General features: G+C 43.1%; 1 protein-coding gene across 2 annotated transcripts in view; it reads left to right on the top strand.

The window, feature by feature from the left end:
• The window catches only part of SRBD1 (S1 RNA binding domain 1), a 183590-nt gene that overhangs the window by 56546 nt on the left and 103980 nt on the right, over nucleotides 1–23064 (top strand). For both annotated transcript variants that reach the window (XM_073672054.1, XM_073672053.1), the window contains exon 17: nucleotides 339–430. In XM_073672054.1, coding sequence (XP_073528155.1) covers nucleotides 339–430 — 92 coding nt within the window. The remainder of the gene's footprint in view (nucleotides 1–338; nucleotides 431–23064) is intronic.

Raw genomic sequence — 23064 nt, 5'->3', positions numbered from 1 at the left:
AAATTGAGAGTCCACCACGCAACTTACAGGATCTTCTGCTGATGTCTTGGTACCGGACATCACAGGGCTCTCCCGTGGCCTTGTAGATCCTATACCGCCGGGTCAGAGCTGTTTTGGCGGCACGATTCGAGACCTTTTTGGTAAATGATTTCAGTGACATGGCAGGTCCAATGACCTAGAAAATAGCTGCCGTTACCTCCACCACCATGGTGGCCATGTGAGTCCAGAATCAGATGATTATAAGTGGTGCTATCTGGAAATGACAGACGAGGAGCATTCTCCTCCTATATCCTATAGAAGCCATGATGACTAATGTAACGTTCTCCTTAATTTTACAGCATTACTAATGAAGCCGGAGCGTCCATCTACAGTGTAAGCCCAGAAGCTACCAAGGAGATGCCAGACCTGGACCCTAATCTGCGGAGTGCAGGTAACATTACTTCTAGCAGCAACTTGTTGTCCGCCATCACTGACCCGAGTCAGAGGGTTTATTCAGGGAAGACCCAACCTGCAACATCTTATTTGTACCTGATCATGGAAATCCATAGAAGCGATCCTAATTCAGTGTATGTATCAATCCCTTATACTGATCGCGGAGTGATGTGGCCATGGTCCGGGTCCACTGGATCTAAATCAGCAGATCTAGCATTACTCCTGATCCCTCCTTTAAAATTGTTCTCTACCTCTCCAGACATCTTTTTATTTTATCTTTTATTGATTTATTTATATATTATTTTACTTAAATGCATATATTTGGGGATAAAAATTATTTTTTGCAATTGGGTTCCATTAAAAAATATTATACCATTTGCCTTGTACAGGTTATTTTTTTGTTTTCTTGCACATTCTACTTTAATGTGGTCTGCAGTCAGAAATCAGCTAAGAGCAGCTTTAAAAAAAAAAAAAAAAAGTTAGACTTTCCCATTTGACAGTCATAATGAGCTCACTTACAGATTCTCAGTTAACCCATTCTATAGCCACTAATAGACAGTACAACAGAGGCTATTAGAAAGAAAACGGTGCAACGTTTTTAATAAACTCATTTACAAAAATGATTTTTAGCCAAAAAACATGCATTTAAGTAAGAAAAAAATTGTCCTGTCCCCTAAAGGTGGACAACCCCTTTAATTATTTGGCGCATATGTGCGTAACTGTACATCTATGCTAGGGTGACAGTATGTTTAAGGGGTCCAGGAGCTGAACTGCCTCCAGACATAGCTGATGTCCGCTATATTAGTGTGACGCAGAGTCTCTTCTCGTGGACAAGCCGAGAATCAGGGTAGTCTAGGGGTCCGATGTCAAGAGCTAGGAGCGTACGTCATAAACAGAGGTAAGAGACAAAGGCGTAGTCAGGTAACGGTCCGAGGTCAAATTATCAGGAGGAAAGCGGATCAGAGCAAAGAGGCTAGGCAAAACGGATGGTCAGAATGAGGTCCAAGGTCAGGCAGCAAAAAGATCCACAAGAAAAGCACAGAGAGACAAACCGCACAGAGCTGAACGTATGTCTGGCAGAGATCTGGGACTGACAGCTCAGCTAAGTAGCCGGGTAATCACCTGGGACAGGAAACACCTGAAGGCTGCCCAGCACCTCCCAGTCTCAGATTGGATGGCCGAGCCATCAATCAAAACACCGACAGCTCAGCACATCCCTTCACCAGACTGGAAGACTGAGCTGTCAGTAACTGCATCCCAGACACACTGAGGGGTGAAATCGTGACAGTTAGCCTCTGTGTGTCACCGTACATAGCGGACTACAAAATGAGTTACTAGGAAAATCCACCAGTGTACTCATCTGATAGCAGGGCCTGTAACCCTTATTTTCAGGATGTCCCTCCTGACAGAACACCAGTAGGTAGTCCTTTTATTTTCTATAGGGACAGGAAACACAGGAGAGGTTAAGTAGCCCCTCACCCACCAGTATTTTTCCTGTCCTTAGGAGGACAGACACATGAGAGGTGCACCGATGCACTAAGAAGCTTACCATTCAGACAGGCTAAGGAGGATTGGGGGGTTTGTTCTCTCCTTCTTCTTGTCAAGAGGTCTGTGGCTGACTCCCCTCTAGGCAGAGGTCCCTCAGCCTGACCAGTCAAGCAGGACGAGGCTCCTTGTTCCAGCTGCTTCACTCCTTGGAGGCTCTCGGCTCCCTACATCTAACAGTACTCCGCTTCCGGTGACACGCGCGTGGCGTGTATTCCAGCCTGGAATGCACTTTTGGTTTCAAGGGGAGACAGCGCGTAGATCTGCAGGCTTGGCGTGAACTGCACAGGAAGCAGGAATCGTTATTTCCGCAGGGTGCGGTCCTAATTGAAATGGACTCCAGGTAATATATATTTATTCTGATCTTTAGTGGGGGCTTACTGTGCTGCTGCTGACACTATGGAAGGAGATTATCCTGCCCGTTCGAATCTGCCTTTTGAGCAATCCCTGAGACATGACAGAGGAACTCCTACAGGGCCTGTTACAACTGCAAAAAAGAGGGCCAAAAGATGTGCTCCTTCTCAGGTCTTCAGGTGTTTGGCACGGTCCTAGAGGAGTAGGTGGGAGGCTTTGTTATTTTGTGAAAGGGTATCGGGAAATTACTCTAAATCAGTGGGTGCTTCAGACGATATCGCGAGGCTACAAAATAGAATTTACCCAGGTCTACTAGAGAAGTTTCAGCTACCAGCTCCTTAGTCCCCCAAAACCATTCACAGACTCAGGAAACATGTAATGGAGCTATTAAAATCCTAAGCAATTATTCCTGCTCCTCAGAATGGTTCCAGGGCCACTACTCAAGCCTCTTCTCCATAAAGAAACCCTTGGGCAACTTTTTTTTACTGTAATAAACCTAAAACCCTGAAATCAGTCGGTCGCATACAAAAGATTGAGAATGAAATCCATAAGATCGACAGTGCCCTTGGTAGTGAAAGATGCAGTACTGTGTACTCTTGGCTTAAAAGCCGCCTACTACCATGTAGCCATTCATCCCTCATGTCAAACGTTCCTCAGGTTTGCGATAGAAGATCAGATCGTGATTCAGCATTTCCAGTTTCAGTGTCTTCCTTTCTTTCGGTCTATACACCGCCCCGCGTGTCTTCACAAAGTTAATTGTGCGGATAGTAGCTTTTCTGAGGGAGAAGGGAATCCTCATCATCTCATATCTAGAAGATTTCCTCTTGGTAGCAAACTCAACACAGGAACTAGAAAGCCTTCTTGTGGTGACCATCTCCACCTTAAAGAAGTTAGGCTGGATAAGAAACTGGGAGAAATCATATTTAAGGTCAGAAAAAAAAGTGTCTCTCTAGGGATCCTCTTGGATTCTCACCGCGGTTCATCTTTCCTTCCACAATCAAAGCAGGTGGAAGTCAGGAACAAAATTTGGTCCTTTTAATGGGGAAAAGAGAGCTCAGTCAAATCCGCAATTAGTATTCTGGGCATAATGACATCCTGTATACCCAGTGTAGATTCCAAAGGTACTGAAGAAGATTCAACAGGACCATGCCAAAATAATCTTAATAGTTCCCTTCTGGCTGAAGAGGAGCTGGTTTCCCCTACTGAACCAGATGGCTCTGGAAAACCCTGTCCTGCTTTCTTTGAGAGACAAACTCCTGTCGCAGGGCCCTCTCTGTCATCACAACTTGGGATTATTGCACCTGTCGGCTTGGAGCCTGAGAGGAAGATGCTGAGGACACAGGGCCCCTCAGATCCATTAATCTCTACAATCTCGGCAACCAGGAAGCTGGTAACCTTGGCCATATATGTCAAAATCTGGAAGAAATTCTGTACACAGCAAGGAGAAATCATCATAAACACCTCCCTTCCAAATATTCCAAAAATATTGGACTTCCTTCAATCGGGGTTTGAAAAGGGTCTGAAGCAAAGTACTCTAAAGGTCCAGATATCTGCTTTGAGTATCATTTTTGATTACTCTCTGGCTCATCATCCCTGGGTCACCAAATTCTCTAAGCGGTCCACAGGCTGAGGCCCTCAATAAGAAAATCCATACTCCCTTGGGATTTAAACTTAGTGTTGAATGCCCCTTGTAAAGCCCCTTTTGGGGAGGAAGTAAACCTTAAGATGCTTTCCCTAAAGACAACCTTCTTAGTGGCCATCATTGCAGTGAGAAGGATAGGGGAGATTCAGGCCTCATCAGTGAGAGATCCCCATGTCCAAGTTCTAAAGGACCGCATAATACTCAGGTTAGACCCGGCATTTCTCCCAAAGGTAGTGTCGACCTTCAACATGAATCAGGAGATTGTCCTTTCCTCTTTTTGTCAACATCCCAGAAACCAAAAATATTGTTTATTTTATTTATTGGATGTTAGACAAGCCATACTGCAATATATGGAGGCTACTAAAGAGCGGAGGCTGGATTCAAACCTCTTCATTCAATTTGTTGGATGAGAGGGAGGTGGTGGAACAAAGGCAAGAAGGCTTCAAAGTCAACTCTGGCTAGATGGATAAAATCCACAATCTGTCTGCAGTACTCTTAGGAAGGGAGAACACCTCCGGAGGAGATCAAAGCACATTCAACAAGATCAGTTTCCACTTCCTGGGCTGAACCGGCAGGGCACTTGGCGGATCAGATCTGCAGGGCAGCAACGTGGTCAAGCCTAAATACTTTTGCCAGACATTACAAGTTGAATGTTTTGTCAACCCAGCAGGCTGCCTTTGGGAGAAAGGTCCTCCACGTAGTGGTCCTGCCCTAGTCCTTTTATTTGGTTTTCTCCTGATGTACTGTCAGTAGGGACGTCCTGGAACAGAGGAATTGATCCTACCAGTAATTCCAGTAGTCCATCATGACAGGACCCTTACATTCCCTCCCTTGAATTACTTGTGCTTATGTGAAGTTAACATCTGTAGAAGGAAAGTCAATAAAATTGAGTTGCATCCATCCTTGGGTGATGCTTTGTAAAGACACTGGTGGGTGAGGGTGGGAGGTGCTATTTAACCTCTCGTGTGTTTCCTGTCCCTATAGGGGACGAGAGGACTACCTCCTGGTGTGCTGTCATGATGGACTCTAGGAAATACAATTACCAATGAGACTAATTCCTCCTTTCTAAGCTGATTTATGACCAGTATAAAGTTTGAGTTGATCATTAGTCGGCTCAGAAGATCAGTCAGGAGAGGAGAGGCAAGTTACAGACCTCGCTGTCACTGGTAACTCATTCTGCAGTCTGCTGTGTATTGTGATACATAGAGACTGTAGGAACTAAACAGTCCAACATTTTTAATGAAGCCCTGCTGCAGAAATGCTTTACAGCCAAATATAATGTTTCCAATGGAGATCATATCCCATGTAGGCTGTAATGGCCTGATATTGTAGAACCTCTATATGAACGTTAAAGGCAATCTGTCACCAGGTTTTTGCCATGTAATCAGAGAGCAGCATGATGTAGAGGCTGAGACCCTGATTTCAGCGATGTATCACTAACTGGACTGCATGCTGTCTTTTTGATATAATCACAGTTTTCTCTGCTGCAAATCTAGGAGCTGTGTGTAACCCCACCCACAGTATTGATTGTTGTTAATCAGTGGTGGGGGCGTGGTTGGACCAGGAGGCACGATACACCTAGTCCTCTAGTGATTATCTCCTGCTGATAAAACACTGATTTTATTGAAACACCAACACTTAGCCTAGTGAGTGACACATCGCTGGAATCCGGGTCTGTGCCCCTATACCATTCTGCTCTCAGATTACATAAGAAAACCTGCTGACATATTCTCTTTAAATAGAGTATTTAATGGATTTGAAGATGATCCATTCCTTTCATAAATGGAGGATTTAAAATAGACAGAGCTAGCTAGACTTCTGAGCTAGTCTGAGAAGAAACATAACTTTGTGGTCTGCTAATTGTGTAAGTTATACCAGTCTTTTATATTGCTGCTGACGTTCTAAATTAAATCCTTATACTAGTACCAAATGCCAAAGTAGATACCAAGTAACATTCCAAGTGAGGTCCTGGCTTACAGTAACAACCATGCACCAATATCAGTTACAGCAAATGTGAGTGCTGTGTACTGTAGGGTGTATACCGGCTCTTCTGTGCATATAGATAGTAAAACAGTGGCTGCGTTCAGTGACAAGAGCTGTATATATAACTCATACATGATATTGCTAAGTATTTTATATTGCTATATATTTTTTTTTTAGTAAAAGTTCACTGTCGTTTCAACTAATGTTCCATAAATCAGTAATAGAAACTTTGCAATATATCTTATCAGAGAGAGTAGCTTTTTTCTCCATTTATGAGCCACTTCTTTCTCTCCTCTCTACCTCCTGAACTCCTCTTCAACTATTAAAAAAAAATAACAGCTGCCTATTAAAGTCTATGGAAAGGGGAGTTGGAGGGAGGAGCAGAGCGAAAAGGATAATGAAAGAGAGGCTCAAACACATTGACCAATGTTTTTGCTTTTTCTCACCCCATTACTGGATTCACAGCTACACTGCTTTGTACTGATTTATAATGTGCTTCGTACTGCTGATTTTGAATATGTGCTCCATAGACACAAGAAAGCAGGAGTCGCTCTATTATTGGTGAAAAGCCGATGAAAAATGCAGGATACATGGCGTATAACAGCCAGAAATCGTGTCATTTCTCCTGTGCACACAGAACAGCTTATTCTGAAGAGTCACCTAAAATGACAATCTGGGGCAGAGAGATATTTAGTTTTGCTGCTCTAACAGTAAAAAAATCCTAGTCTGCAACCATGACAAGATGTCATCCACTACATCTAGAGACAAGATGGTTTCACCAAGTTTTGACTTGATCCAAACACTGATCTTCCAATAATTTCAGAAAGTGATTCTTCTCATTAGTATCTCTTCCTCTAATCATAGCGTAATTTGTAAATGTCTCTGCATTGTTCTCTTCTATATGGTCTTTTTTCCTTTTTATATCTGTGAAAACGGCCGGTCTATCCTTCATCATGGCTCCTTCATGTGTCACCCAGGTTTAGAATAGAAACCACATTGCTACCTTCGCCAGTATTCTGCACACAGCACTCATTCTGCATTGTGTGTATAAAATCAAAGAAGACCACAGCGATTACTCGAGTGCACACCCTTTAGCTTTATGGTTCTTTTCGGCAGCAGCCCTAAATCTACGCACTCCATGTGCAATAGCTTGGGGTTAAGAGGGTCTTTCCATGTTAGAATATGACTAGGATTTGCCACCACTTTACAACCTCATACCTTCTCAGAATTATGGAGCCCCAGCACCAATGTCGCACTACATCATCTCCACTTATAAGCGTCAGTTTACACATTGCCTAGTTGCAGAAGCTCTACCATGCAGAGAAAAACTAAAAGTAGACCCACTGCTACATCAGTACTTTGGTCATTCTCAGGAGCAGTGGGGGTCCCAGAGGCAATTATAAAGTGATGGAATATCCCAGTGAGGGCGCCAACACTTTCTAAGATGGGAAAACTCTTTTATGGACCAAGACTGCCCTTGGTGTATATTCAGCGGGTGGCCCTTTCCTTTAATGGTTAAGATGCTAATGATGATAGGACTTCTTATACAAATTTGAGAACCATTGGTCTTTAAAGGGACCTGTCATCTCTTAAGAGAGGGTAACGCATTTTTTTTTTAGATAAATAGTGCAGCGTCATCAGGAGCTTACTGTGCATGCACCGCCTTCTCTGCGGAGACAACTCCAGGCAATGACAGCACGGAGTCAGGCAACTGAGACAAAGGTGACTCGTCCGTCAGGTACCGGAGGTCAACGGCGGCGGGGAATAGCGAGAGGTAACAGGATAGCTCTAAGTATAGTGCCCAGCCCATACTTGCAGCTCATTAGCATAAAATGTAAACTAGGGATTTCTATTAAACTTCAAAACGAAATTCTACAATTAAGTTCAGGATTTATTCAGCATTGAAGCACCTTACACTCATGCCATTAAATAGGGGTATAATATTCTGCTAACAGCTTCTCCCCTCAAAATGTCAATTAAGCTGCATAAACATTTATAAGGGACTTGGTTCCTATAAAAGTCATGTCAGGCGTATACAGTTTAACATAAATAAAAGTAGACTTTTCAGCAAATCTTAATATGCAAATGAGGGCACTTGAGTGCACCCTTGGTGTGGTTTATACCTTGGTGCACCGTTATGCCCTCCTATTTGCATATTAAAGCCAGTCGCTTGTCTGGATTGACAGCGCTCTGTTGGTAAGAGTGAACGCTGTCTAAAATCAGTTCATATTTCTGTGCTTGCTCCCTGACTCTGGAGGAGCACCTTGGCGCACGCGCTCTAGGTGTCAATGCAGACCCGCACACAATGTGCCTGCTGGCGTGCTCTTACGCTTGGCTGCTGTCTGTCTGTGGCTGGCGCTCGACTCACCTGGAGGTATAGCAAGCGAGTGGCTTCAGTGAGGCGGAGAGAGCATTGCGACGTGTGGCTGCTGTCAGCCACATTGTGGGCGCACCATTGACGCTTGGAGTTCGCCACTATATAAGTTTGAAACAGCACGGTGGCTCAGTGGTTAGCACTGCAGACTTGCAGCACTGAGGTCCTGGGTTCAAATGCCATCAAGGACAACATCTGCAAGGAGTTTGTATGTTCTTCCTGTGTTTGTGTGGGTTACCTTTGGTTAGGGTTAGGGACCATCTAGACTAAGTACACCTTGGCATGGTTGTATGGCTTTTACACTTTTTAGCTTGTTAACATTTTTTTTATCGAAAAAAAATTTAAAAAGTACTTTGGCCCCAGTTCATGAAGACCGGTAATTCTTTTGGAGCAGACACTCCTGATTCATTAAGAGGCCCATGTCTCTTAATGAGTCAGGCAAGGAGCGTAGTGGCATGTGCCTCCGTGTGCACCTTGCCACAAATCTTACTCCAGTTCCCGCTGTAGTAAGACTTGTGGTGTAGTGAACGCCTACGCTACTCATGAATTTGACGAGTGAGGGGTCGCCCTGCCCTGTCCCTCCCCAGCTCCAATTTGTTGTAGCTATGGTGAAAAAGACGTAAAAAGTGTCGCAATTTTTTGGAACAACCTCGAGTTGTGAAAAAATTGTGCCTTTTCAAAGCTTTGTTTTCTCAGAAATTTGGTGAAAAAGCTTTAATGAATGGCCCCCATTATGTTTTTTAATGTATATAGCAATGTATGAATCATATTTATTAATCACAGTGTGCTGATGCACAGGGTATATAGTTATCAGGCAGTGTTGGGATAGTTTTCTATCTGATGATTGTATGTGATGGATCTCGGGCAGCATTGCCCTTCAGCGGGTGAGAGGAAGGTGGTGAAACCTCCAGGAACCCTGAAAGAGGGTAAATTCAAAAAATGAGTATTTTGGCGTTTATGGTTTCACTTATCTACTGGAGGAGAACACAGTCTGAAGAGCAGGATGTCAATAAAGGAGCTGTGGCCGTGATTACAGCGCACTCATTGGCAGGGCTGTGGAGTCGGTAAGCCAAACCTCTGACTCTTCAATTTCCATGACCCCGACCCCACTCCAACTCCCCCATACATGGCTCATGATTAAGTGATAAACTTACTGCAGCACAGCTTCATCTCAGCTAAAAGTCTAGACCCTTAGATCAGGAATAGGACAGACATTTATAGGACATTTCATAACTTTCCCAAATTCTTATGAAAAAAATATTCCCCACAAACTGCATTGAACTACTGTACCCAATTTATTATATATTTTAGGAGTCGGTCCATTTTATACCGACTCCGACTCCACCAAAATGGGCTCAGACTCCACATCCCTGCTCATTGGGTAGTAAGTGCTGACTGGTCATTGCCCCTGGCGCCGCCCTGATTTACTGTAAGCGAGCAGCTGCAGGGTGAATATTTCATTTTCTCCCTGCAGCTGCACTTCCAATTAGACTGCTGCATATAATTAATTTGCCTGCAGATTACCACTACGGCTGCAGGTAAAACCAGTTTTTCTTGCTGATAGGTTCCCTCTAGCGCCCCATGATGTATATATTCTTATGAGTATTGGTAAATGAACCCTTCCTGATGGATATATATATCAAGCTGATCAGGTAGGTAATACCTGTGCACGTGCACAGCTGGGCTCCTGAAACGGTGAAGATGAGTAAAATAAAAAATCCCAGCAGTTTAATCCCTTTATCAAATGGTAAGAGCGCTCAATCTGTTAGTCCATCATCATTCTAGAACTGACCGTTTTTGTTCATCAGAAAATCTTTCATACCAATAAATGACACCAGTGAAAATAACAGCTCGACGTATGGGACTCTGTGGAAGCATAGAAAAGTTATGAGTCTCAGTATAAAGAAAATGAAAAATAAAAATAAAAAAATATATATTTTTTTTTATTTCTTTTTATTTTCTGTATACTGAGACTCGCTGTACTTCTACACAGAGTCACTAACATTTAAATATATATGTATGTACGGTATATTTAAATTTTAGTGACTTTTGTGCAAAAGTACAGTGAGTCTCCGTATAAAGAAAATGTAAAAAAAATATATATATAATATATATTTAAATTTTTGTAACTTTTTGTGCAAAGGTAATAAAACATAAAAAATATATAAATTCGGTATTGTCATTGTCACATCAATCAATAGAATGAAGTTTACATGTCAATTATATCAAATGGTGTATTAAAAAAAAATATCAAAATTGCTGTTTTTTTTCCCATTCATTCTAGCCCTTGAAAAGTGTAATAAACATGATCAAAAAGTAGTATGCACCACACAATCCTACAATGAAAACTACATCTTGTTGCGCAATTATGCAAGAAAATAAGCCTTTTATGTGGCTCCATTGATGGAAAAAGCTCTAGATGTATGAGCAAGCTTACAGCTCTCAAAATACACTCAAGCAATTTTGTGAGTGTTTTAATTGTACAAATGTAATAAAATAGTATAAATTTGGTATTGCCGTAATCGTACTGATCAGAATACAATTAACACTTTATTTGTGCAGAGCGTGTATAGAGTCAAATTTTAAGATGTTTAAAAACAGAAGTAGAATTGCTGCTTTTTTCCCCCCAATTTATCCCTATAAAAAGTTAGATAATGAGTTCTATGTAACCCTAAATAGTACCACTGACAAATTAAAAAAAAAATGTTTGGTCATTAAGGCCACATTAGGCCCCGTCCTTAAATGGTTCATGTACATAATTTCTACAAGTCCAAGTTTACTAGAAATTAGGTAAATCTTATAGGACTGCCCAGATGTGATTTACACGTTCAATTAAATGCACTCACAAAGTGTATTTTTGCATCAGGTTAGCATGCCGAAAATAGAAAACAGCGCTTTGTAAGTCACTTAACCACTGACAGGCCAGGTTTGGTGTTTTCTTTCAGAGTCATTTTGGAAGTGGGATCAATTTTTCCAGTAATTACATACATGAAGCAAATAAACGTCGTGCTCTTTATTTAGTAAGATTTCCTTCACGCTCTCATACAATGCACTAGTTATACCGGCCAGCCCTGCACGAGGCTGCCAAACCTGTTAAATGTTTGCCCTGGCGAGCCATCAGAGGGAGAAAACAAGTCATCTGAATGCTGCCTCGTTCTGTTTCTGTCCTTACGTTCGGAATGTATTTTATCCTGGCAGCTGGAGACGCTGATGGTACTAAACCACTCAGACACGCCATATTCTTGGACCTGGCAGACCCAGGGGTGGTGATAGGAGGCGACATTCTGACGGCCGTCGTCTTTTTTTTTTTTTTTTTTTTTTTTTATTATTATTTATTGTCGTTGTTTATATTTTTTTTATCTCAAACTATTTTAGGGTTTCAGGAAGCGCCTCGTACAGGCCTCTGCTTTTATGGGAAATGGTCAAATTGGAATGCAGATGAAACTGTCCAAAAATTGCATCAAATCCTTATTTTAGAATTTGGGTTAAATAACTGGGTCTTTTCACAGCTGAAATGTCCAAACTGAAGGCGGAATCTCAGGAAATGAAACAAAACTTTGATTTTCTTTTCTGCTGTTAGCCATGTTCTCGCATAGTTTCTGACAAGTTGGTTAGACTTTTGGAAAGGAGGGAGCCATATATGAAACTGTTCAAACTCGGGGCTGAACTAGCACTGTGTCCCTATATTAAAAGTTTTTGAGCTGGGATTTCCACTGGTTCCAGTGACCTATCAGATGGTCGTGTCAGGCTCTCTTAATGAGATGGATCCACGGAGTCTCAGGTTGGGACATGGACCCTGTGCGTTGGTGTAGTTTCCGAAAGGACATGTAGAACCATGAGGACAATCAAAAATCTCAGGAGCAGTAGGACAGATGAAGTGGAACCCAGCAGGGATGAATGCAAGTAGAAGCACAATATGCATAGATGGTGGAGCATACCTAACACAGGTCTCTAGAGTCTCAATCCTAAGACCCAGGTGTGTATCTTAGTGGGCCTTTAATAGGACTAGAGAGATTATGTATTTGAGCCATGCCTGGTAACTTTTAAAACCCAACTTGGAGCACAACAGAGGGCAGTGAACCCAGGGGAAGGAAGCGGAGCCCGTGATACCCAGGACTGGTGTGTAACTGGTAGCTTTTATTTTAAAGAGTGTTTCTACCCAATTTAAAATATCTCAAGTCCCTGAGCAATCTTCCATCATGTTGACTCTGTTTTATGAAAACTGGGTGACAACCAATATGACCACTATACAGCTGTGTCCAGCCCTTGTCAGGCTGCAATGCACAACACAGCCGTAGGGTAACCACACATAGCATAAATGTCTCCTGACACAGTATTGTGAAAACATGTTTTTTATTTTTAAAGCTGGCTATCTTGTAACACCCATATCCTTCTAAGGTCGAACCGGGAGAAAGGTAAGTTTCGTGTGCGAAGTTATACAAAAACAGAGTACGTTTGAAAACTTGGTGCCAACTACTCACAACTCTTGTAGCTATCACATTGGAGCTTTGCGGATCTACAGTATGTAGGGATTCATGTTATTTTTTTAGTGACACAAAAAAACGGACAATTGAATTAATTTCTGTTTATTGGTTGAAAGTTTTGCAACAGCTGAAGAACAGAACTTTTCAGTCATTTTATGCCATTCAGTGAATAACTGAGAGAGAGCTCTCATAGTGTATGTAAATCTGGAAAAGTGCATATTTAGACGGTTTAAGAACATTCACGTTACCAGCAGTGCAAGTATAGAGACAACTCTGCTATAGCGCATGAAGTAAAAATGGTGCTGCCATTTGTCCTGATTTTTCCTTGTGAGTCTCAGGACTGAGTAGAAGCTTTGGTAAGCAGTTAGGTGGCTTGGATTGGTTTTATTGATGTCCAAGTGAAGGATATCTAAAGGATCAAACCATTCCAATAGAAGCAGGTGTCGTAAAAAGGAATCCATTTATTAGGAAAAGTCTCATGGAAACAGCGCATTTTGGACCTATGAAGCTCCTTTATCAAGGCAAAAGAGACATATACATTCAGCTGTTGATTTTGCCTTTTTTTCTTATTAGATGATGGACTGAGGCAATGGCATTCATCCAGACGATGGCCACTGTCTGACATATACCTCATTATTGCATATGCCTCACAGTAGCAAAACACGCTGTATGCATTTAGCTTTTTTTACATTGTAATAAGACAGTCCCTTCGTTGTTAATGTCTACAGTATATGACGCCATAATAAAGTGAAAAATCCTGGGAGCGAACAATTGTTTCTGAGATTTAACATACAGCTAACTGTAAGGAATGCTCAATATTAAAATTGCAACACCGAAAAGAAAAGTTGTGGAATTATGGAAATCACAGGTTGGATAGACAATGATATGGAAATGATGAAAAATGGATTCGAAATTCTAAAAACTTCAATCTATTCAGTGTAGAGTATGAGCGTTCTTAGAGTTCTTGGCTGCTGTCAGTAAGGTTATTAATGGTTGTCTGGGGAATGTACTGCAACACTGAATGCACTTGGGTTCGGAAATCCTCAAGATCCACTGCTGGCAGCTTCCATTGCAGCTGCCGACTAATGATGTCCCAGATGTGCTTGACAGGAGACAAGCCCAGGGGCTCTGCAGGCCATGGTTAGGCCAAGCAGGCAGCTCGTAGTAGCACAAAAACCATGTGGCCTGGCATTGTTGCACTGAAAAACACCTCCTGGGATACTTTAGAGAAATGGGCACACCACTGGTTCCACAATGAAATCACTGTAACGCCGAGCTGTTAAAGTACCTAAAATAAATATGCCACCCCACACCATAATCCTTGGAGTGAGATTGGTGTGACATTCCCTCGTGAAGGCCTCTTATACAACCCCTGGCAAAAATTATGGAATCACCGGGCTCGGAGGATGTTCATTCAGTTGTTTAATGTTGTTGAAAAAAAAGCAGATCACAGACATGGCACACAACTAAAGTCATTTCAAATGGCAACTTTAGGGCTTTAAGAAACACTAAAAGAAATCAAGATTAAAAATGTGGTACTCAGTAAGGGTAATTTTTTTCAGACTAAGCAGAGGGAAAAAATTATGGAATCGCTAAATTCTGAGGAAAAAATTATGGAATCATGAAAAACAAACACACAAAAGAACACTCCAATACATCACTAGTATTTTGTTGCACCACCTCTGGCTTTAATAACAGCTTGCAGTCTCTGAGGCATGGACTTAATTAGTGACAAACAGTACTCTTCATCAATCTGGCTCCAACTTTCTCTGATTGCTGTTGCTAGATCAGCTTTGCAGGTTGGAGCCTTGTCATGGACCATTTTCTTCAACTTCCACCAAAGATTTTCAATTGGATTGAGATCCGGAGTATTTGCAGGCCATGACATTGACCTTATGTGTCTTCTTTCAAGACATGTTTTCACAGTTTTTGCTCTATGGCAGGATGCATTATCATCTTGAAAAATGATGTCATCAGCGTCAAACATCCTTTCAGTTGATGGGATAAGAAAACTGTCCAAAATATCAATGTAAACTTGGGCATTTATTGAAGATGTAATGACAGCCATCTCCCCAGTGCCTTCACCTGACATGCAGCCCCATATCATCAATGACTGTGGAAATTTGCATGTTCTCTTCATGCAGTCATCTTTATAAATCTCATTGGAACGGGACCAAACAAAAGTTCCAGCATCATCACCTTGCCCAATGCAGATTCGCGATTCATCACTGAATATGACTTTCATCCAGTCATCCACAGTCCACGATTGTTTTTCCTTAGCCCATTGTAACCTTGTATTTTTCTGTTTAGGTGTTTAATGATGGCTTATGTTTAGCTTTTCTGTATGTAAATCCCATTTCCTTTAGGCAGTTTCTTACAGTTCGGTCAAAGACATTGACTCCAGTTTCCTCCCATTCGTTCCTCATTTGTTTTGTTGTGCATTTCCTGTTTTGGAGACATATTGCTTTAAGTTTCCGGTCTTGATGCTTTGACGTCTTCCTTGGTCTACCAGTATGTTTGCCTTTAACAACCTTCCCATATTGTTTGTATTTGGTCCAGATTTTAGACACAGCTGACTGTGAACAACCAACATCTTTTGCAACATTGCGTGATGATTTACCTTCTTTTAAGAGTTTGATAATCCTCTCCTTTGTTTCAATTGACATCTCTCGTGTTAGAGCCATGATTCATGTCAGTCCACTTGGTGCAACAGCTCTCCAAGGTGTGATCACTAGTGTTGAGCGATACCTTCGATATCAGGAAATATCGGATCGGATTGGACCCAAAAAGTATCGGATATCGCCGATTCCGATACCGGAAACCAATGCAAGTCAATGGGACACAAATATCGGAATGAAAATAAACCCTTTCTTTCCTTGTAGGTTAATTCTACATGAAGGAAAACAACTAACAATAATGTAGAATGTATTGGGGGAGGTGGTTGCACAAATCGATGGGAACAGTGCTCACAGTGAAACATGAAAAGCCGGCAATTCAGCAGCGGCATACACCGGTACCCGACAATTTAGAACAGAAAGAATAGAGCTTAACACATAGATTAGATACATAGAAACATGTCAGTCACATATATAATAAGTACAGTGACAGTGTTGCTTACTGTACTTGTCATTTAGTGTAAAGGATTTATTTAAAAAAATATTAGTGTTTTCATGCACCGTCTCTTTAAAAAAGCCGGCCGACAATTCAGCAGCGGTACCCGACAATTTACAACAGAAAGAATAGAGCATCACACATAGATTAGATAGATAGAAACATGTCAGTCACATATATAATAAGTACAGTGACAGTGTTGGTTACTGTACTTGTCATTTAGTGTTAAAATAAAGGATTTATTAAAAAAAAATGGGCGTGGGGTTCCCCGTAATTTTAGTCTCTAGCGGAGGTTAAGCAGACGGCTGGGGCAGATGTTTGAAGCCTGGAAAGAGGGTAATACCCACGGAGCTTCCCAGGCTACTAACATCAGCCCCCAGCTGAATACCTAGCCTTTACTAGCTATTAAAATGGGGGACCCCCCCAAAAAAATGACGTGGGGTCCCCCCTATTTTAATAGCTAGCAAAGGCTAGGCAGACAGCTGGGGGCTGATATTAATAGCCCAGGAAGGGTGCCATGAACATTGGCCCCCTGCCAGGCTAGAAACACCAGCCGTCAGCCGCCCCAGAAATGGCTCATCCATAGGATGCGCCAATTCTGGCACTTAGCCTCGCTCTTCCCACTGCCCTGTAGTGGTGGCAGTGGGGTAATAGGGCTGGGGTTGATGTCAGCTTATAATGCCAGCTGACATCAAGCCCAGGTTAGTAATGGAGAGGCGTCTATAAGACACCCCCATTACTAACCCCATAGTGAAAGTTAAAAAAAGCACAAACACCCAGAATAAAGTCCTTTAATTGAAATAAAGACACAATTCTTTATTGTTCTAAATTAAACCATACTTACCATCACGCCCATTCCAGCTGAAGCCAACGATCTCCTGCAATAGAAGAAAAATAATAAAGCAACATCATCCTTACCTTTCGATGGTTCCCAGGACGGCTTCAGCTCTGCTACATCGATATGACAGGCTGGATCGCAGCAGAAAGCTGCCATCCTGCCTGTCATCCCGCAGACACTGAGAAGCGCAGGCTTGCTTGCGCTCCTCAGTGTCTGGCTGTGACGGCATCCAGATGAGCCGACAATGAACTCAGCTCACCTCATGCACGTCACTGACAGCGTGGGAGAATTCTCCTGCGCATGCGGTGAGCGTGAGAGACTCGGCTCATTTTGGATGCCGTCACAGCCTGACACTGAGGAGCGCAAGCATGCCTGCGCTTCTCAGTGTCCGCGGGATGACAGGCTGGATGGCAGCTTTTGGCTGCGATCCAGCCTGTCATCTCGATGTAGCAGAGCTGAAGCTGTCCTGGGAACCATGGAAAGGTAAGGATGATGTTGGTTTATTATTTTTCTTTTATTGCAGGAGATCGTTGGCTTCAGCTGGAATGGGCATGATGGTAAGTATGGTTTAATTTAGAACAATAAAGAATTGTGTGTTTATTTCAATTAAAGGACTTTATTCTGGGTGTTGTGTTTTTTTTAAATACTTTACTAGAAATTCATGGCAGTCATGTGTAATATTGGCGTGACCCCATGAATTTCGGGCTTAGGGCCAGCTGATAATGCTGAGCTGGCCCTAACCCCTTTATTACCCAGTGAGCCACCGCACCAGGGCCCTGGATGAGTTGGGTACAGCGCTAGAAGATGGCGCTTCGATGAACGCGACATTTTCCGGGGTGGCTGCGGACTGCAATTTGCAGCGGGGGGGGCAGAAAGCTTGGGCCTCCCTGCGCTGCAGATTCCAGCCCCCAGCTGCCTAGTTGTACCTGGCTGGACACGAAAATAGGGCGAAGCCACACGTATTTTTATTTTTTTTTAATTATTTCATGAAATTCATGAAATAATTAAGAAAAAAAGGGCTTCCCTATATTGTTGTGTCTAACCAGGTACAAATAGGCAGCTTGTGGTTGGGGGCAGCCCGTTCCTGCCTGTTGTACCTGGCTGGACACAAATATAGTGCGAAGCCCCACGTCAATTTTTTTTTAATTATTTCATGAAATTAAAAAAAAAGGGCTTCCCTATATTGTTGTGTCCGGCCAGGTACAAATAGGCAGCTGGTGGTTGGGGGCAGCCCTTTCCTGCCTGCTGTACCTGGCTGGACACAAATATAGTGCGAAGCCCCTCGTCAATTTTTTTTTAATTATTTCATGAAATTCATGAAATAATAATAAATAAAAGGGCTTCCCTATATTGTTGTGTCCGGCCAGGTACAAATGGGCAGCTGGGAGTTGGGGGCATCCCGTTCCTGGATGCTGTACCTGGCTGGCATACAAAAATATGGCAAAGCCCACGTCAAAATTTTTTGGAAAAATTAATTAAAAAATAAATAATAATTTAGGGACTGCATCTTTATTAACCCCTCAAGTGTCATTTAGTGTTAAAATAAAGGATTTATTAAAAAAAAAATTGGCGTGGGATCCCCCATAATTTTAGTCTCTAGCGGAGGTTAAGCAGACGGCTGGGGCAGATGTTTGAAGCCTGGGAAGGGGGTAATACCCACGGAGCTTCCCAGGCTACTAATATCAGCCCCCAGCTGAATACCTACCCTTTACTAGCTATTAAAATGGGAGACCCCCAAAAAAAATTACGTGGGGTCCCCCCTATTTTAATAGCTAGCAAAGGCTAGGCAGACAGCTGGGGGCTGATATTAATAGCCCAGGAAGGGTGCCATGAATATTGGCCCGCTCCCAGGCTAGAAACACCAGCCGTCAGCCACCCCAGAAATGGCGCATCCATAGGATGCGCCAATTCTGGCACTTAGCCTCGCTCTTCCCACTGCCCTGGTGCGGTGGCAGGGGGTAATAGTGGTGGGGTTCATGTCAGCGCCAGCTGCCATGAAGCCCAGGTTAGTAATGATGTGCGTCTATAAGACACCCCCATTACTAACGTACAAAGTGTTAAAAAGAAAAAACACACACTACACCGAGAAAAAAATAATTTATTTGAAATAAAACACACCATTTTATTTAATTCTTAGTTTACTAAAAAAAAATAGTTACCTGTCCACGTTCCTGCGCTGATCTCCCATGCACAGCTGTCACATCTGGAGATGGTGACAGCTGTGCATGGCTGCTGTAAGGTCACGCTGCCGGGAACACGTCCTCTCCCGGCAGCGTGAGCCCTGACTGAGGTCACCGGAGTGCATTCAGTCAGCGCAGCTCCGGAGACCTCCTTTACGGCACTGCTGTACCGTGGGAATTTCTCACGGTACAGCAGGGCCGTAAAGGAGCTCACCAGAGCAGCGCTGCCTGAACTCCGGTGAACCCACTTATGCATTGACGGGGCTGCTTTGCGGCCCCATCATTCTAGCGGCGGCAGCGGTTTAGAGCGGTCACATTCTACGTGGCTGCTCTAAACTGGAGATCATCGTGGGACACTCGTGGACTACTACGGAGGGGTAAGGATAAGGTTGTGGTTTATTATTTTATATTTTATTACAGGAGATCGATGGCTTCAGGGAATTAGGTGTCTAGGTGAGTATAGGTGTATTTTTTTATTTTTTACTTTATTTTAGGTGGCGATCGGCGGGGACAGGTAATGTATAAACTAATTTATTTTAGGTAACCACTGGCCACCAATGAAATGTATTTAAAATTTATTGGGGACCAAAAACAAAAAATATATATATATGGGGGCCTAAAAGAATAAAACACGTATAGGGGTAAAAATAACATATGGGGCAGTTTAAATAGCAGGATCAGGCTGATGGGAACTACTGCTCCCATCGAGCTGATCCTGCTGGCACGAGTGGACGGGGGACAGACATAGGCCGATGGGAGTAGTAGTGTCACATCGGCCTATGTCTGCCTGCACGCACACACTAATCATGACTGGTCTGATGGTCTGGGAGGTGAGACTGACCTGTGCGGCCGTGGGAAAGTTCATGTGAGTTTATGCAATGCAGTCAAGCATGAACTCACATGAACCCTCTGAGGGCACCGCGGCTACTTCAAATGAACAGCTGATCAGCATCACCTGATACCTCAGCTGCTCATTTGAAATAACCAGCGGGAAAGCGCAGCACAGAACTGGAAAGCCGGCGATGAAGTCTTTTCACTGCCGGCTTCCCCGCCCGGGTCCTTCGCTCCCCGCTCCTTGGTGCTGCGCTCCCCGCCCGGTCCTAACTTGCGATCGGGATGGGAGGTGGTGAGGGGAGCGGAGGATCGGGGTGGGAGGCTGCGGGGAAGCAGTATGGGGCTGTGTGATTGTTTAAAAGCCGGCGGCTTTTTACCGCCCGCCGGCTTTTAAACAATCAGGAGAATTCTTTCAAGCTGGGATGGCATTTTGATGACAGACTGGATCGCAGCTGAGCGCTGCCATCCAGCTTGTCATCCTTCAGAAACACTGCAGAGCGCAGGCATTATGGGAATTTCCGATTCCGGTATTCGATATTGTAAAAGTATCGGAACTCCAATACCGCGAATATCGGCCGATACCCGATATTACAGTATCGGAATGCTCAACACTAGTGATCACTCCTTTTTAGATGCAGACTAACGAGCAGATCTAATTTGATGCAGTTGTTAGTTTTGGAAATGAAAATTCCAGAATTTTTTCCTCTAAATTGAGTGATTCCACATTTTTTTCCCTCTGCTTGGTCTGAAAAAAATTACCCTTACCCTTAAACAACTGAATGAACATCCTCCGAGCCCGGTGATTCCATAATTTTTGCCAGGGGTTGTAGATAGAGACGAGAGACTGCAATGGAGGTCTATCCTCTTCAGCACTTTTGACTTAGATGCAATGATAGCCAGAGTTTTGTCTGGAGCCAACTTGAGCAACGCCATGAAGAGCCTTCTCAAGAGGACATCACAATGGGTGCTACTCCCAGAACTGTAGCGTGGGGTGGCATAATGTACAGTAGCTAGACCGTTCTACTCTTCATTCCAGGTCCTCTAACAGCTTGGCGTTGCACTGTTTTTGTGGTGGAACAAGTGGTGCAGCCATTTCTCCAAAATGTCCCAGTAGCTGTTTTTTCAACCCAACAACGCCAGGCCTCATGTTGCTCATGCTACTATTAACAGCCTGCATGACCTAAACGTGCTACCATTGTCTGCAGAGTCTACGGACTTGTGCTCATCTGGCACATCATTCATCGGCAACTGCAAATGGAGCTTCCAGCTGAAGCAGATGGGCATCAAATCATCAACAAGTGCATTCAGCACAGCAGAACACTCATCAGACAACCATTAATAACCTCATTGATAGCAGCCAAGACGTATAAGTGCGGTGATTTCTAAATGTGGCAGTCATATAATGAATAAATCGAGATTTAAAAAAAATGTGGATGTGCAGTACCCGGCTGCAGCCACTATACAGTCGACGGAGCTGTACAGTTCCGGGACTGAGCAGTTCCGACCAATACCGGGAACAGCTGATCAGCGGGGGTGTTGGGTGTCACACCCCCGCAGATCACACATTTATTACTTATCCTAAGGATAGGCCATCATTGTTAAAGTCCCAGACAACCTCTTATAACATGTTTATTTCAACGATGAGGTATTGTACGTTCAAAGGTCAGAGGTAGCAAATATCTAAAATTCCGAGACCTTGAATCTGGTTGGTTTTGATGGGCAGCTCCTCCATTTTGTCATATATTAGATCAATTTTATACATCAGTGTCATTTGAAATGCTTGCAGCAATGATATCCAGGTAAACATGCAGAAATTGTATACGTTCTTCAGTCGATAATTTGTTGGTGCCATTTTAAGACCAAATAAACAGTCTGCGAGTCCTGTGGTTGAGGAGCGCCTGCATTTAGACATTTCAGGGTCTGGTGGCCTTACGTGCACTTCATAAAGTGATTGAACAGAAGTCGTTTTTTATATATACATACTAAACTTCATTTTATATCGTCAGCACCAGGACATATAACTCATATATCCCTAAAGGACTTCAGGGGTTAAAGCGGAGGCTCAGCTCGTAGAGTTCACTTTCACCTGGAGTTTAAGTTCAGCTAAGATTTCCTTCACTTTCTCCACAGGTCAATATCAGTTTCTCCAGTTTCAGTGTATCTTACATGTAACTGCTTGCGACTTCCAGGACTGTAATGTATACGATCACGGGGGGAAGATTACAAATACAAGCATGTGCGGGATTTAGTGTGTCATATAAAGGCTCAGTGTGTACTTTATTCAACTTGGGACATATGATTGCTCAATCCCAAATTTCCTGTGCATTGACCGTACAGCATTTCTCTCCTATGGCTCTATAAATGGCCTCCTTGACCCAGTATTTGCCGTTTATGGCAGCCTGTATTCCGCCTTTGGACAGCTTGGTGGTTCAGTAGTTGGCATGCTGGGTTCTGGGTCCAAATCTGACCAGGGGCAACATCTGCAAGGTGCTCATATGTTCTCCCCGTTAGTAGCTTTTCTTCAAATACTACTGCATTCTTCCACAATTACCGCTGCAAAAATGAATAGATTGATATGGCATTTGGTTTGTGAGTCACAATAGGAACAGGGACCGATGTGACTGAAGACAACTGCTATAGAAATTATTAATAATAATAATGTAGATTATTGTACAGCTCAGACGCATGAGTGATCGGTAGGGGTCTCAGGACGGGCAATCCCACCAATCTAAAGCATTTTTAAGGGGCTCCAATATTTAAAAATAAATTTCCCAAATATTTGTAACTCTTCAGAAAATTGCCTATTTTTAAACCAAGTTTTTGTTTCCTTATCAGAGGCAAGATTACAATGACAGGTAACACCTCTATACACAGCTAATAATGCGGGGTTTGGGAAACACTGCTCTAGACTTAGCTGAGATGAATCTGTGCTACAATAAATTTATCAATTAAACATGAGCCATGTATGAGGGAGTCGGAGTCGGTGCCATGGAAATTGAGGAGTCGGAGGTTTGGCTTACCGACTCCACAGCCCTGCTAAGTTGGTCTGTTCCTGTAAAAGGGGTTGTTCAGTTTGGCAGGTTTGTCACTCAGGGCTTGCATTGGGTGTGTTGTCCGGATTCTCTGGGGACTGGAGCAGGCGGTCATGTGACCACAAGTATTCTATATGCATACTTTTGGACACATTCCGACTAGACGTGCGCGGCCTCGCTCAATACAAGAATTAAGGATGGCCATGCACCTCTAGTTGGAATGTGGCTGGAAGTATGCATACGTATTGCACACTT

Source organism: Phyllobates terribilis, unplaced genomic scaffold (assembly GCF_046119375.1).
Source record: "Phyllobates terribilis strain yellow unplaced genomic scaffold, ASM4611937v1 Scaffold_3__8_contigs__length_932513732, whole genome shotgun sequence".
NCBI classification, from domain to species: Eukaryota; Metazoa; Chordata; class Amphibia; order Anura; family Dendrobatidae; genus Phyllobates; species Phyllobates terribilis.
Note: the sequence above shows the minus strand (reverse complement) of the source record. Positions and strands in the feature narration are given on the sequence as shown.